The 16,922-nt window shown below is 40.8% G+C and overlaps 1 protein-coding gene across 1 annotated transcript in view; it reads right to left on the bottom strand.

Moving 5' to 3' along the window:
- Positions 1-345: 345 nt before the first annotated feature.
- The window catches only part of UST (uronyl 2-sulfotransferase), a 388,933-nt gene continuing 372,356 nt past the window's right edge, over positions 346-16,922 (bottom strand). Inside the window, exon 8 of the mRNA XM_082405540.1 lies at positions 346-9,289. Within this exon, the coding sequence (XP_082261666.1) occupies positions 9,210-9,289 (80 nt within the window). The 3' untranslated portion in view covers positions 346-9,209. The remainder of the gene's footprint in view (positions 9,290-16,922) is intronic.

Consider the following 16,922-nt stretch of genomic DNA (forward strand, 5'->3'; position numbering starts at 1 on the left):
AGGAGGAAGAAAGAAATTAAGGCAAGGGCCCAAAATAGAACAGCTGGTCAATAAGAGATCTGGGAGACCAGGACTCTACAATCTTAGTACAGCGCATTACATACACTACTTTAATAATATCATGAAATAATCAATGAAACTGTTTCCAGAAAGCTTTATCTCATATTTTGTTTATCTGAAAGACAACCAAAGCAAGTCACGGGCTTCTTTGAATTGTAGGGCCATTCGTTTATATGTCCTGCTTTGTCATATATGACAAGAGCAATGGATGGTAGCTGAATATTAAAGCCCCTTTAATATTAAAGCACCCCCCAAAAATTTTTTTATTATCTTAACAGTCAACCAACATTTTTTAAAAACAAAAGGGGAGGGGTAATGAAATACAGAATTGTCACATATATATGTTTATGTGTGCAATATTAATATAGTAACTTGATTGCCCTTTGAATATCACTGTGTTGAGTGAATTCTTCTGGGACATTTGACTCCATGAATTGGACCCAAACCATTGGGGTCATGTTAAGATGGCAGATTGAAAGTCCTGACTGAATTTCTGTCCCCTGATAGCTCTTCATATGTCTTTATGAAGAATCTTATTTCTGGTTGGTTCTTTGGGCTTTCTTCTCAGGCTGTGTAGCTAGAGTTTCCTTCTTTTTATCTCAGAGCTGTACCTTTTCCAAGCTTCAAAATACTACAACAAGAACTAGTTCATGGGGCTTCCCAGGTGGCGCAGTGGTTGAGAATCTGCCTGCCAATGCAGGGCACACGGGTTCAAGCCCTGGTCTGGGAAGATCCCACATGCCGCGGAGCGACTAGGCCCGTGAGCCACAATTGCTGAGCCTGCGCGTCTGGAGCCTGTGCTCCGCAACAAGAGAGGCTGCGACAATGAGAGGCCCGCGCACCGCGATGAAGAGTGACCCCCACTTGCCGCAAATGGAGAAAGCCCTCACACAGAAACGAAGACCCAACACAGCCATAAATATAAAAAAAAAAAAAAAAAAAAAAAAAAAAGAACTAGTTCATGGGACCAGAACTTCAGAGGTCGTACTGCTACATTTCCTACCCTGTGGACGCCTGGGACACTTTTGCAAATTTATCCATTTGCAAACTGTGAGGTGCATTTGATCAAACCATAGTAAGATCTAGTACTGCTTCTCCCAGGATGAATGGTGCCTACCAACCTTATATTGGCCTAACTAAGAACACTGAGAACAAGCCATGCCAATGACTCCTTCCTGAACTTGGGAAAGCCTTCCCAAACTGATCAGAAGGAGACTGTTCAACTCTCTTGCTAAAAAATGTTCCGTCTGCCACATTTTTCTGTCTTTGGATCCAGCTCAGTGCCAGGCACATAATAGACATTCAGAGAATATTTGTTGAGTGAAAAATTTAAAAATTAGTGACCCAATTGAATGGAGAACCCTACTTTGAGTTAAAGGGAAAAACGGAGGTGGTGAGTGGGTTGGTGAAGGTTGGGTGTGCTGTAGGCAAATATAAATGTTGGGAGTGGTTAATGTTGATTTCATAGATGAATTAAAACATTTGATAACCCTGTAAATAGACTACTGTACAGTTATATAAATGGCACACTTAGCTTGTAGTAATAAGGTGCTAAAATAACTATGAAAAATGAAAGAGTCCATCAATCAAATGGTTGTTTTGCCTACGTGAAAGTCAAAAAACCAATGTTACTCATTTTTTCTCCTCTGAATTGACCCTTTGTTTTGTGACCTAACACTGTAGTGCAAACTGCCAGTTTAAGGCGATACTGACTGTTATGCTGATTACAGCATTCTGCTGGCCCCGGCGTGAAAAATCAAGCAAGGTGGATTTGCTAGGCCATGATGCTGGCTCAGAAAACATTTGTTAAAGTCGATGATTGAAGTTGTTTTATCCCTGAGGTTATCAGGTGATTGTTTCTTCTTCCATGGATTTGTATAGGTGGTTAAAGGAAGAAGAGCGGAATAAATGCCGAAAGTTCTATTTTATGATCTCTCCAAATGAAAGGCAATTCGATCGAATTCAATTCTTTTCTGAGCTGTAGTAGAGAAAGACATATTTATGTATCTGTGTAAACATGCACTGACTTAAAGACCCAGTGGTAGGCTGAATGGCTCCCCAAAGATATCCAAGTTCTAATCCCAGACACCTGTGCATACGCTACCTTACATGGCACAGGTCCTCATCCCCCCCTCTTCCCCTCTTCATCTCCATCCCTCTCATTCTTTTCTTCTCCTCCTCCTCCTCCTCCTTGATCTCCTCCTCTTTCTCCCTCTTTGCTTATAGCCAGCATTTACTTACTGGACATTCTGGTGTTTTCCGTGAGTGCTTAGGGGGTGAGCAGCTGCAACGTGGACCCTGTTTTGCACCCTCTGCCTCTTCTTTTCTTTGCCTCACCTCAGGCAGGAAGGCAGCATCTTTATAATGCCCCTCCATGCAAAGTCTCCTGCTCTAGCACCTGTTCACACCTGCCCTTTTTGGTCAAAACTCAGCATTCTGGGACTTTTCTGAACTCCTTAGGAGCACCTGTGTTAATTTCCTAGGACTGCTGTAACCAATTACAAAACCTGGGAGGCTTAAAACAACAGAACTTTATTCTTTCAGACTAGAAGTCTGAAACCAAGGCCTCATCAGGGCCATGCTCTCTCTGAAGGAGCGCGTGAAGAATCTGTTCCATCCCTTCCTCTCAGCCTCTGGTGTTGCCTGCAGTCTTTGGCCTCCCTTGGCTGCAGAACTCCAGCCCCTGGCCCCATCTTCATATGGCGTCCTGCGTGGGTGTCTGTGTTTGTGTCTCTTTTCTTCTCTTCTTATCACATTGAATGGAAAGCCCACCCTACTCCAGTATATGGCCTCATCTTAACTTACATTTTGATTACATCTGCCAAGAGCCTATTTCCAGATGAGTTCAGATTCTTAGGTACTCAGGGTTAGGACTCCAACATATCTTTTTTGGGACACAATTCAACCCATAACAGCCGTCTTTCCACATGGATTGGCTGTCAGCTCACTCAGCCTTTGAGATGGTACTTGATCTCCGTGGCCATTCCAGTCAATCTTGACTCAGACAAACTCAGGTAAAGAAGGGCATCTCATGGTAGGAGTATACAATAAAAATGAGTCATAACATCCTAGAATGGGAGCCTAATAGGGTTGGTCCTGGAGCTAGAAGGAGATTCCTGATTTCGGGAGGCCCTGAGGCATGGAGATCCATTCTTGTGCTCTGTCATTAACATACCTCAACCGGAATGCAGTGCTGCTTTTTTCCTGCCTCACAACAAAAGTGATTTCCAATCTCTTCTCACTGATTTTGCTCCCCTACCCTAACTGCAGCTTCTTTCTGATTTGGCTTTTCCAGGTCTGATTTCACCTTGTGACCTTTCAGCTACATGGTGCACCACGAACTGACATATTCTTGTCATGTTTCTTAGTTCTCATGCTGTTATGGACTGTGTGTTTGTGTCCCCTGAAATTTATACATTGAAGTCCTAACCCTGAACGTGGTAGCATGTGGAGGTGGGGGCTTTGGGAGGTACAGACATACCCTGTTTTCTTGTGCTTCACTGTATCGCAGACATTGCGTTTTTACAAATTGAAGGTTTGTGGCAACCCAGCGTCAAGCAAGTCTATCAGCGCCATTTTTCCAACCACATTTGCTCACTTCATGTCTCTGTATCACATTATGGTAATTCTCACAGTACTCCAAACTTTTTCATGATTATTATTTTTGATATGGTGATCTGCATTCAGTGATCTTTGATGTTACTACTATGACTTCCTGAAGGCTCAGATGAGGGTTAGCGATTTTTAGCAATAAAGTATTCTTTAATTAAGGCATGTACAGTGGGTTTTTTAGAGATAATTATTACACACTTAATAGAACCTTATCATGTAACATAACTTTTATATGCCCTGGGAAACGAAAAAATTCACACGACCTGCTGTATTGGAATATTAACTTTATCACAGTGGTCTGGAACTGAACCTACAATATTTCTGAGGTCTGCCTATACTTAGGTTTAGATGAAGTCATGAGAGTGAGGCCCCCATTATGGGATTAATGCCCTTATAAGAAGAGGAAGGGACACCAGAGCGCTCTCTCTCTCTCTCTCTCTCTGCCGTGTGAGGACACAGTGGGAAGACGGCTGTCTGCAAGGCAGCAGGAGGCCTCTCACTATGAATCGAATCGGCTGGCACCTTGATCTTGGACTTCTCAGACTCCACAACTGTGAGAATAAATGTCTGTTGTTTAGGCCACCCAGCGTATGGTATTTTGTTACAGCAGGCTGTGCTGACCGAGACACATGCCTTATGGAGAGATTCTTAGTGACTCAGGCTCCAGGGCAGGCCCTGTGAGGGTCAGACCCTGTGAGGGTCAGGCCTTGGGTATTTGCATGCATTTTCCCTGGTCCCAGGGTTGTGTATGCTCATGTGTGCATGTGTGTTTGTGTTTATGTTGCATTTTAATAGGAGGTGGTGGTCTAACCTGAAGGGCTGCCTCTGTAATGGTGGTATTTGAAGCTTGACTGCGGGCGGCTGAGACACCCCAAGCCTTCTCAGAACACAGCACAGATGTTGCCTCTGGTTCTTCTGGGACGGGGCTACCACCAGATTAGGGACTAAATGACTCAGAGATCTCAGCACCCTTACAGGCGACTCTTGCAATTTCAGTTGGCACTTCTGTGCTGGAGCAGACGCTTGTGCCTCTGACACTGCGGGACTGGTGCATCTCTGGAGGAAAAGAGGACTGACAGAACACTCACAGTGGCTCTGTCCCCAAGAGTGAGAGCCAGATCTGTGCATGTATGCTTGTTTGTTTGTTTTGTTTTGTGTTTTAAGCTGCTGAAGCAGGCACTCTTATTTCATGATGAGTAGAGGCAACCAACATATGGCTCATAGACCACCTTTGTTGAACCTATTCTAACTTGGAGATGTGAGTTCCCTTCCTCAAGTGTAAAGAAGCCCCTTTGCTCATGTAATTGAAATTTTAAGTACCACTCAGGCCTGGTTTCAAGTCTGGCAATAAAACAAAATTCTTTCTTACCATTTCATAGATTGTGTCTCCCTGGTGTGTTTCAAGTCAGTGCAGTTAGCTGAACCCTCTAATATTTCTGGAGATGAAGTGAATAGGGGTAATTCAGCCTCACCAGCTCAATAGCCTCTTGCTGGCCTTCATTTAATCACAGCTCTGGAAATGTTTTGGCTTGTCTTACTGCATGAGAAAGCTTGATTAGGACAGAATCTGGAAATATAAGTTAGACATTTTTAAGAAGTAACATTGACTAAGCTCTAACTTATATTGGTCTATAAATCTTGAAAAGTCATTGATGGGAAAGAACTTATTTACTCAAATCTTCTAATCTTCCCATTTTAAAGAAAGTTCTTCACAGAACAGTTTATATGTGTTCCAGGTTCCAAAACAAACAGAACTAAAAGTTTCAGATTACCAGAAAGATGTAAAGCACATGGCATTTCGTAAAAGTTTAAGTGGGCTCACAGAACATAGGCAGTAAGGGATTAAATGGCAAAAATAAGACCTCACAGCAGTGAAATTACCTCCTAGGACCATTCTGCTGGGCTCTCTCAGGGATGCAAAAACTAGAAGTGCTGACCCGCCAGGAACTTACAGCCCATGTGGGAAGATAACGATGTAACTCAGGGAAAAATTAAACAGCATTAAAGTGTTTAAGTGACAGTTTACAAGAGAGCAATGGGTGAACAATTTCATGGTCATCCTGGGCTAATTGCCAAGGCAATCCTATCAGCAGCGTTCGTTCTGCATTGGAAGGAAGGAACTGAGGCCAGAAAAGAAGTCGGGCTTGACCATGGGGGTGGGTAAGAGGTTAGCAGATGAAAGGATGGGGGTCTTTCTAGGTGGGCAGAATGAAATGGGAGATTGAAAGATGTGATCAGGAGAAGCAGAAACTGTGTAGAGATGCTGGGAAAAGCTCAGGCATTTGGACTTCATGTTTTACAAACACTCTGAGAAAAATGAGAGGAAAAGAAATCTTTTCAGCAAACTCCAGATTTTGTAATAACTGCTGATAATCTGGGCTTATTTACTGCAGAAGTGTTTAAATGCATGTTTTATTGTAAAACCTTATATCAATATTGTATACAGCAATACTGAGATACAAAAAAAAAAATCAGAGTTTAAAAGGTCAATTCTTATACAATTTCTTTGATCTTTTTGTGTCAGGTCTTTTTTTTTAATTATAGAAGGAAATGTTGCCTTGTCCAAAGTGGCTTGAAATATCTCACATGGGAGGGTTTCTCAATGAGAAAACAGTTATGTAATTATACTCATGTTTGTCTCACTTCTATGCACTTTAATTTACTAGAAGTAAAGCTTCTAGCTGAGGGAACTTCACGGAAACCTCCCCAGTCCTAAGACAGAACTTCAGAATGTTACCATAGGGTAGGAAAACTGGTGGTTTTAGATCTAGGGCTTTATGTCGGTTTACAAAGTGTCAACCAGAAGGAAGGAAGCACGCCTGCCTTTTTCTCATCCATGTTAAACTGGCTTCTAGCAGACAGACCTCGGGACAGCCCCAGAACACATGGAAACTTCTTGCCATCCTGACCCTAAATTCCTGTCCTTCTCCCAGTTGACTTGCAAACGATCCACACTGAGTTTGCAAGTACCACAAAGTGAGGAATACAAGGGGCACCTCTGGGGGGGTCTCCTTGGTATCGTTGACTCTTCTGCCCAACGGGTACAGCACAAAGATGACTCAGGGGCTTCAACCACACCCAGAAGGCATGTAGGCTATTTGCCCAAACGCTGAGCCTGGTCAGCTTCAGAGCTCTGCCCTGGCCCTGCCCCTCTGGGAGGGCACAGATCACTGTTTGACAAAGCGCATTGAAATGTAAGCCCAGACCCAGAAGTTCACATTTTACTGATGAATGTGCCGCATTGTGAGTCTGTGTGTGTCTTTGCTGCCCGTGGCTACTCAGTAAAAAGGCCTGTTTGTATACTCTAATTGAAAGGGTTGAAGTGCGACAGAGTCTCTGCCTTCTGGAGAAGCAAGGATTGAGGAACCAGGCTCTCCAGGGCCCAGCCAAGGGGAGACTAGAGCCTTGACAACCAGGTGTGGGGGGGGGAGGATGGGGAGAGGTGGGCAGGAACAGCGAGGCACAGACGGGGGAGAAGAAAAGGCTGGCTAAGTAGTGCTGAGGCCCTCGTGGAGGAAGGGGTAACGAAGGAGGGGAGAAAGACAGTCAGGCTGAGAGCACCTGCACAGGTGCTTCAAGGGAAGCTGGCTCGTCCTCTTCACTCTCCCAATTCTTCCCTCTCTCTAACGCACGTGTCTCGTGCCCCACGCTTCGGTATACTCACCATGTCTCTTGTTCTCTGCGTTCTGACGCTTTGACATCTGGGTCCTTGCTGACTCTGGAAGGACTGACTCTCCCAGGGCTGGCCAATTCCTAGAGATAGTCAACAACTTGCCCACAAGCGCACATTTCAAATACAAACCAACCGATCCAGAATCTACATCCGAACACCTCCTTTAACTGGTCCTCACCCTCTGGGCCACTATTCACCTGCCCTAATCACCCCAGAGCCAGGCACCAGACAACTAGGGACAGCCCCTGTGTCCCAGAGCCCACTGAAATTATTCAAGCTGCCCAATCCTCTAGCACACACTGCCCCGCTCGTTCCTTCCTGCAGAAACCACTATCGAGGCTCTTGCCCACAGCTGTTCCCCTTCTCCCTCCTTCTCCTGCCCACCCTGAGGTTTTCCCGTATGACCCCTTGTGGTGTGGTGTGAGGTGCCCCCTCCTCTTGGGAGCTGTGAGTGACAGACTATCTTTTCAATGGTTTTCGTTTCTTGATCTGTTGACCTCACCATACGTGAATAGTAATAAAACCTATGCAACTGTTCAGTTCTAAAAAAATCTCATAAGCCGGGGCCCTACCCAAGTCAGCCTGCCCCCTCAGCCCCCACACTCCTATCTCCACTACTCCCGGGGGCTCTCTTCTCTCTTGAGCATTAGAGACTTCATCAACTTAATAAGTAAGTCAATTAAGTGAAATTAAAGTGAAAATTAAAGTATAACCAAGAGTCAGCAGTTAGCAGAAGTGCCTAATATTACCTCGGAAATTATGTATTTCAGGATGAAAGGAGGCCTGACGAATCTATTTTCTTAGGTGCCCAGTGTATGGCCTGGGCATAGAAACTAGGTGAAATTAAGAAGTAGATTTCAGATCCATTGACCTAGAAAGATCCGGACCATGAGTAGGCTGGACTTTGGTGGCAGTCTTGAGGGATGCAAGCGCAAGAAGTCTAACATTTATTGGGGGATTCCTATGTGCCTGGACTCTTCCAAAGACTATGGCTCATTTAACCCACCAACAAAACTGAGAAAAATGCCATTATTTTCGTGTTGTAGGTAAGGAGACTGAGACACATAGTTGCTGAGGAACTTAGCAGAGATAAGTGACAGAGATGGGGTTCAAATCCAGGCAGTGTGGTTCCAGAGCCTGTGCTTTCCACCACTTTGTTGTCTGGTACAGTAGAAAGAGCCCCTTTGTGGTAGCAAGACAGACCCACTTGTAAATTTAACTCTATCAATTATTAGTTGTGTGACTTTGTTAGTGATCTGACCATCTATGATCTAAAGGTTCATCTACAATATAAGGGTGATAATATTTATCCAGTGCTGTTCTGAGGATAAAATAAGATGATAATCGCGAAATAAAAGCACTGAACACTCTGGTATGTAAAGAAGTGGTGATGCCGCTTTTTTATTCCTAAGCAAAACATAGATGGCCATTGTACTATTACTTACACCAGTGATTCTGTAGCTGCTCATACCCGAATCATCCCACGTGGCTAGAGTCAGGAAACTGGAAAATGTGTCATTAGCAAAGTCTTACTTCCGAGGAGAGGTATAGGCAAGCAGGGCTGACATTCAGCCAGTAAGCTGAATGCTATGCAGTATGCAGTATGCAATGTGCTCTGGTGTACCCAGAGCAGTTGTTATAATATGAAATAAGTCCACTTGGGTGGGTCGTTAGCTGTTTCCTTGAGCCTCCTTCCCACTATGGCTCCTGTCACCCCAAGCACCCGGGTCTGGGCCTCCAGGGTGTGGCTCACAGCACCAGAGCTGGGGTCCATTCTGGCCAGTTGGTGCACACGCCGCTCTGGTTATTAACCAACTAGCAGGTCACCACTGCAGGCAAAAGAAGAAGGGCTTCACAGTGGCCCTCAGATGAGGAGCCCCAATCCTTGGGTGGGGGGGCCAGCCAAAGGGGAAGCACGTGCTGGGCATTTTGCCATCCTTTTACCTGTTTCAGATCAAAGAGAGAAAGAGAGCTAGTTATAGCTTCCTCCGTCTTCTCCTCCCCTCTCTTCATACTCACCTTTGAAAGCAACCTCCTAGGGGCAGGTGAACATGTTTAGACCCTTAAGAAAGATGAAAATGTCCATATTTATGAAAATATTATTCCAGAGCAGATCTGGGCTATACTAGGCTGAACTGAGAGATTAAAATCACCTTTCCTTGAGCTTAAGTCTAATCTCATGTGGCCTCTCCGAACTGTAACTGCTCACAATTATAAGGGCCACTTCTTAAAAACACTCAACTGCGAATGCCATCTGTGCTGGGACCACCCAGCCTCTTCACATTTACTATCAGTCTGGATACAATTGGCTTCGATTAGATCTTTTGAAAACATATCTGCAGTTTTCTGTAAGCTCGGTCATGAAGCCAAGAGGCGTCTTAACAATCACATTTGAGCTATCGCTTGAAGCAGGCAAGGTTACTCTGGAGTTTGAGCCAAGGATTTCTCCCCTTCGCTATGGGCATTTGGGAGAAGCCTTCTGAGGTCTGGCAAACTCAGCTAAAGATGGTTCATGAACCACATTTGTCACACCACTTTCAGAGGGAAATCATACTTCCTTTCATATATAATATCTGCAAGCTTTCCATGTGATTCCTCATATGTAACCTTGTCTGCTTTCTCAGAAATCCTGTAAAGTACCCCATTTTACAGATGAAGAAAATGAGATTTAGAGGCATGAAGTTCCTTGCTCACAGATGGACTAAAAATAGAATCTTTGAATATAATACTCTGCCCTTAACCAAATTGCTTTGAACCTAGGAATTGTAAATAAATCAGTTAATAGTTCCTAGAAAGTAGGACTCCTTTTAAATTATTTTGACCTTACTTTTAAAGGTAGCATTGGTTAACTTTATCCACACCCTCAATAAATTGAAAAGCTAAGAAGTGAGACAGTAAGTTTGTATGTGAAGGCTTGCCATCTACGTGTGTCGTAAGAACTAGAAAAATCCTTAGCGATCATCTAATCCAGTCTTTCCCAAAGTACTGTCTCAGGATGTTAATACATATAATGCATTAAAAGAATTTCATGAGCAAATAAAGTTCAAAACAGTAATTTAGATAATTAAGCAGGTGTGTTTACTGTAAGGCTAGCGGGATTTCAATAGACTGATATGTTTGTGATATGTGATCACATATTAAATATTTAACAACCAATTCTCCAGAGATAAAGCTCTGCTTTGCAGGTGATTTCTGTGATTGACTTCTGTGGTGTAAATATTCCTACTAAGGTCCATTACCAGCCACCAACACAACATCAATGATTGTGAAGTTGTGGAGAGATGCACACAGTAACACAGTATTACATACTCTACAATACATACAACAGACGTATACAATCTCAAGAGTAAAATAAAAACAAAATGTAGTAAAATAATTAGCAAGTATTGTTTTGAGTAATTATTACCTTGGTTTTTAATACAATTCATTTAATTTAAGTTATCTAATTTAATTTTTAATAATAACCGTGTATAACATTTGGCTCACAAAATTCCTGAAAATTCAACAATTGACTTGTGCAAGTGGGAACAAGATGGCCCCAGCACACCACTGCTTGTGACCCCCAAAGGGGCTGGGTGGGGGTCTATTACGTGGTACTCTCCAAAATTATTTGACCCAGGACCCTTTATTCTGGTAGCATTTTATAGGATTTGTGTTCCCTGGAGCATACTTTGGAAATTTCTGATCTAGTTCAACTTTGTCCTTTTTTTTCCCCTTCATTTTTATTCATTTTCAAAGCTTGTATGGTTTCCTGACTACTAGCTGGGAGTTTGTCATACCATGCTTCCACCTAATTCAGTTACATAAATATTTATCGGACTGCTCTTACGTACAAAATATTGTGCTCATACTGCAGAGAATTCTAGATGACTAAGAGCTCCTGCATGTGGCATGTATATTGTAGGATATATCTACAAAGAACTGCAGTAGAAGGCAACACATATCTAATGCAAGGGAAAGGTACAAGCAGATAAGTTAGGGAGTTAGAGGAAAACAGAATCACATCCAACTGTAGATGTTATGGTGTAAGTAATCAGGTCCAAAGTGGGGCCTGAGATCCAGTGATGCCTCTTGCTTGAGGCTGGAAGAGGTACACAGGTAGACAGTGTTCTTCTTGTTCAAGGTATATTCATTCACTCATTCATTATTTCTTCAACAGACAAAAGGGGGGGTCCTGGGGTAAGGCCAGTGAAGCCTATCTTTTAAAAAATTTGCATTTTTAAAAATTACCAGTTAGGGGACTTCCCTGGTGGTCCAGTGGGTTAGACTCCGTGCCCCCAATGCAGGGGGCCCAGGTTCGATCCCTGGTTGGGGAACTGGATCCCACATGCATTGCCGCAATTAAAGAGTCTGCATGCCACAACTAAGTAGTCCGCATGCCGCAACCAAGTAGTCCGCATGCCACAACGCAGATCCCGTGTGCTGCAACTAAGACCCAGCAAAGCCAAAATAAATAAATAAATAAATATTTTTTAAAAAAAACTTAAAAAAATTACCAGTTAGGCTGAGTGTTCATTCCCAGACTAGCTAGCTACTTGGGTTTTCTCTTCTGTGAATTGTCTGTGTATACCCTTTGCCCACTTCTCTATAGGTTTTCCTTTTTGTTCCCCTGCCATTTTGCAGGGGTTTTTTGTATGTTCTATCATGTAAGCTACAGATGTTTGAAACCTGAAATCTTTAATTTTGATATAATCCATTAATTTTTACTTTTTTATGGTTTCTGCTTTTGAGAACTTTTTCAAGAAATCCTCCAATATTTTCTCCCATTAATTTTATACCTTTATCTTCACATTTATAATCTTAATGAGATTTAGATTTAGTGAGATTTGTGAGGTAGTCCTCCAACTTTAGTATTCGCCATGTAATGAGATAACACCATTTCTAAATAATCCATCTTTGCCCAAGAAATATACCTTATGATTTCTTTTACCTTAAATTCTGTTTTCCCTAATATTACTATTAGATTAAATATAATGTATTACATATAAATATTAAAACTGTGATTGCATCTTTATTTGGTCCATATTTAACTGTTGCATCCTTTTTTCCATTGCAGTCTTTTCAACCTTTCTGTATATTTTAATAAAATAAAAAATATTGGAGATAACATTAACAATTAATAATATAGATGCTGTAGATGTCTGTCTTTAGATCTCTGTTTTAATTTATATTTTAGTAATAATGGTAGTATATTATATATATGATAAATAATATTATATAATTATTATTATATTAGAATATATTATATATTTCTGCTATCTGATTTCATGTTTTCCATTTATCATGGCTTCTTTTTTTTGTTTCCTTTACTGCTTTCCACAGCCGTCTCACATTTTATTTTGCTTGTTTTAAAGTCATACCTTCCTCAACACTGCTAGTTATTAGTGAAATGCAAATCAAAACTACCATGAGGTACAACCTCACACAGTCAGAATGGCCATCATTAAAAAGTCTAAAAATAACAAATACTGGAGAAAAGGGAACCCTCCTACACTTGTTTGTGGGAATGTAAGTTGGTGCAGCAACTATGGAGAACAGTATGAAGGTTCCTCAAAAAACTAAAAATAGAGTTGCCATACGATACAGCAATCCCTCTCCTGGGTATATATCTGGACAAAAGTATAATTCAAAAAGAAGCATGTACCCGTATGTTCATAGCAGCACTATTCACAATAGCCAAAACATGGAAACAACCTAAATGTTCATCAACAGATGAATGGATAAAGAAGTGGTACATATATACAGTAGAATACTATTGAGCCATAAAAAGAACAAAATAATGCCATTTGCAGCAACAGTGATGGAACTAGAGATTATCATACTTAAATGAAGTAAGTCAGAAAGAGAAAGACAAATACCATATGATATCACTTATATGTGGAATCTAAAATATGACACAAATGAACCTATCTATGACACAGAAACAGACTCACAGACATGGAGAACAGACTTGTGGTTGCCAAGTGGGAGGGGAGAAGGGAAGGGATGGAGTGGGAGTTTGGGCTTTGCAGATACAAACTATTATATATAGAATGGATAAACAACAAGGTCCTACTGTATAGCACAGGGAACTATATTCAATATCCTGAGATAAACCATAATGGAAAAGAATATGAAAAAGAATGTATATGTATGTATAACTGGATCACTTTGCTGTACAGCAGAAATTAATATAACATTGTAAATCAACTATACTTCAATAAAAAAGTCAACAAACCCACAGAAAAAAGAGTTGTACTTTCCATTTTTATTATTCTAACTTAAGTTAGCTTGCCCTTAATTTATTAGATTATCTCAGGGCATTATCTAGTATTTCAAGAAATACTATAAAATTCCCTCTGAAATAAGATCTTCCAATTGACTTTAATAAAAGCAAAACTTTGCTCAGTTTCCTATAATCAAATACATGCACATTGAAACCACAATCAAATACTATTTTTTTAAACCTCTAAAATTGGTAAAAAATATTTTTTAACATCTTTATTGGAGTATAATTGCTTTACAATGGTGTGTTAGTTTCTGCTTTATAACAAAGTGAATCAGCTATACACATACATATATCCTCATATCCCCTCCCTCTTGCATCTCCCTCCCACCCTCCCTATCCCACCCCTCTAGGTGGTCACAAAGCACCAAGCTGATCTCCCTGTGCGATGCAGCTGCTTCCCACTAGCTATCTATTTTACGTTTGGTAGTGTATATATGTCCATGCCACTCTCCCACTTCGTCCCAGCTTACCCTTCCCCCTCCCCGTATCCTCAAGTCCATTCTCTATGTCTGTGTCTTTATTCCTGTCCTACCCCTAGGTTCTTCAGAACCACAGAATTGGTAAAATTTAAAAGCTTGATAATACCCAATGTGGGGAGGTGCATGGAAACAAATATTGTTGGTTGAGGCATAGATTTTAGAGAATATTTGACAAATATCTATCAAAATTTTGAATGTACATACTCTTTGATCCATTATTTCCACTTTTAGGAATGTATCCAATGGATACGGATTTTATTGTAGCAGTGGTTGTTGTAGTAAAAATTCATGCTTTTTTCAATTTCTGTACTGTCTCAAATTCTACTGCGAGCATGTATCACTTTTATTATTAAAAATGCACTACATATAAATTTTATATATTTTTTCAATTTATTTTGAAAAGAGGAGAGAAATGTAAAGATGTCACAGAGCTAAAACAAAGAGTTTCTAATTTTACAAGTTTGAGACTCTCTTGACATAACGTGTCACTTTAATTGTTTTCTAAATAATGTTTGTCTTAGTTTAGGCTGCTGTAACAAATCACCATAGAGTAGGTGGCTTAAACAACAAACTTTTATTTCTCACAGTTCTGGAGGCTGGGAAGTCCAGGTTCAAGGTACCAGCAGATCTGGTGTGTGGTGAGGGCCCTCTTCTTGGTTTGCAGGTGGTGGTCTTCTCCTTGTATCCTCACATGGTGGAGAGAGAGAGGCTAGCTTTCTTCCTCTTCTTATAAGGACGCTAATCCTATCATGGAGGCCTAGTTAGCTCCTAGAGGCCCCACCTCAAAATACCGTCACATTAGGGCTTTAAAGCGTGAATTTTAGGGGGACACGAACATTCAGTTCATAGCAATATTTTATTTCAATGAAATAAAAATGAGTTTTTCTCTACTCTTATATCATCTTTTATTTGAGTGCTTCAAATATTCAATACAGTTTTCTATTTTATTTTTATAGGTGGGTTACCAAAGCTAGGAAGAATCTAAAATAGCTTAACTAAGATCCCACAGTGAGTAGGCCTATTGACTATTGCCACCTCTTGGGGGGTGGGGCGTGTTCATCAGAGACACAGCACAAAGGTAATAGTGATTCTCATTCCTCAGTCATCATTCAGTTCTTTGCATCTCTATCCCAAGAGGAAAAACCCTAACAAGAGCCATGAAAGGGCCCATATTTACTTTGGAATCATTCCATTTATTTTTCCTTTCATGGACCATTCAAATTGTAACCATTGGTCAGTCATCTATGTGGCTTGGTAATCAATGAAATTTGATAATTTAAGTGGCCTTCCATTAGAAAAAAATGCACAATATTCCATGAAATTATAATTTTGCATTGCATTCTTGAAACAGACCTAGAAGCCACAGAATGAAAGCAATGGGAAGTGTGAGTTTGGAACAGGCAGATCCGTGAAGCCGTGTTCCCAAGGTCTGGAAGCGGAGATTTGGCAATGGAATTCACTGACTCAAGAGGGCATCAGAATGGGGAGCCCAAGCAGCCCCCATTTCCGGCTTTGATTTATGTTGCATTCAAATAAAATACCTTGCTTCCTGAATGCTGCTTTGGCTTAATTTCAGCAGAGTAGCAATTCTTAATCCAAAGCAGTCAAGAAGAATTTGTTCAGTGGTCAAACAGCATTCTTCTGAATACTTGGAAATCACAAAGGTCCGCTGTTGCACAATATTCTCTAGCAAACAAGGCAGAGAAAACCAATAAACGTGCCAGACTATGCCAGGGTCAGCCCTGACAGCCCCGAAACTGACCGAGACTCCAGAGGAGTGCATGTCTCCATTGCCTCAGCTGTGAAATAGGTACATGATACAACTTTACGTGGAAATCTGAAATTGTACTCTTACAGGTGAGTGTATATGTGTGTGTGTGTGTATGTGTGTGTGTGTTCACAATTCATCCACTTTACAACTGCCATTTCAGTTTAGTCCAAAGGTGGCAGAAATAACTTTGATTAATCCTGAATTTTTAAAGAATATATTATTCACTACCGCCTCTCAGCCTCCAAAGCACTTTGTCCGTGTTTTCATTAATGTATTCATCACATTCTGTCATCATTAGTAATCTATCCGTCTATCTTCCCAGATATACTTTAAGTTCCTTGGGGATAGAGACTGTATCTTCATCTTTATATTTTCAAAGCCCAGTGCAATGCCTGGCATATATTAGGCACTGTATAATGTCAAAGGAATGAAGGTATAGACCAACAACTGAAGTCTTCCTATATTCTGATCATGCAGTTACAAGATACTTTGAAAGAGTAAATATAACATTCACTATGCATAGATTCAAAGCAGGTATGTGATAGAATGTTAGAAGATAAGACACAGCAGGGGACTTTTCACTGGATGGCAAAGAAAAAAATATACATCATCATCTTTAGATTTGAACAAAATTGAGGGCAATTTCCTTTTCCATCATTTATTATCTAAATTCTTGGCCACTAAGGCGACTGGAATGTCAAAGGCACTACAAATTTGCATGATTTAAAAATGTATTCCTTAACTTCTTAGGGATAGTAATAAGGTCACAGAAAAAGCCAGTGGCACAGGTCAATTTCAATTCTCACTTTTTGCTCACAAAACTTCCCTATATGAGAAGAAATTATTTGAATTTTTACCCATCTTGAACCATTAATCTCAGTAATTTAATTTTACTGAATGTACATTTCTTATATTTAATTAATTTAAAGAACAGAGTAGACAGTGCCAATTATATTCCTAAATTTCAGTCACACCCACTACTCATTTATATAATGGTAACTTAAAAGGTGAATTTGTATATATTTATATATACTAACATATTCATAGACCTGTGTGTTG

The sequence above is a fragment of the Balaenoptera borealis genome (assembly GCF_965194805.1).
Source record: "Balaenoptera borealis genome assembly, chromosome: 9".
In the NCBI taxonomy this organism is placed as follows: Eukaryota; Metazoa; Chordata; class Mammalia; order Artiodactyla; family Balaenopteridae; genus Balaenoptera; species Balaenoptera borealis.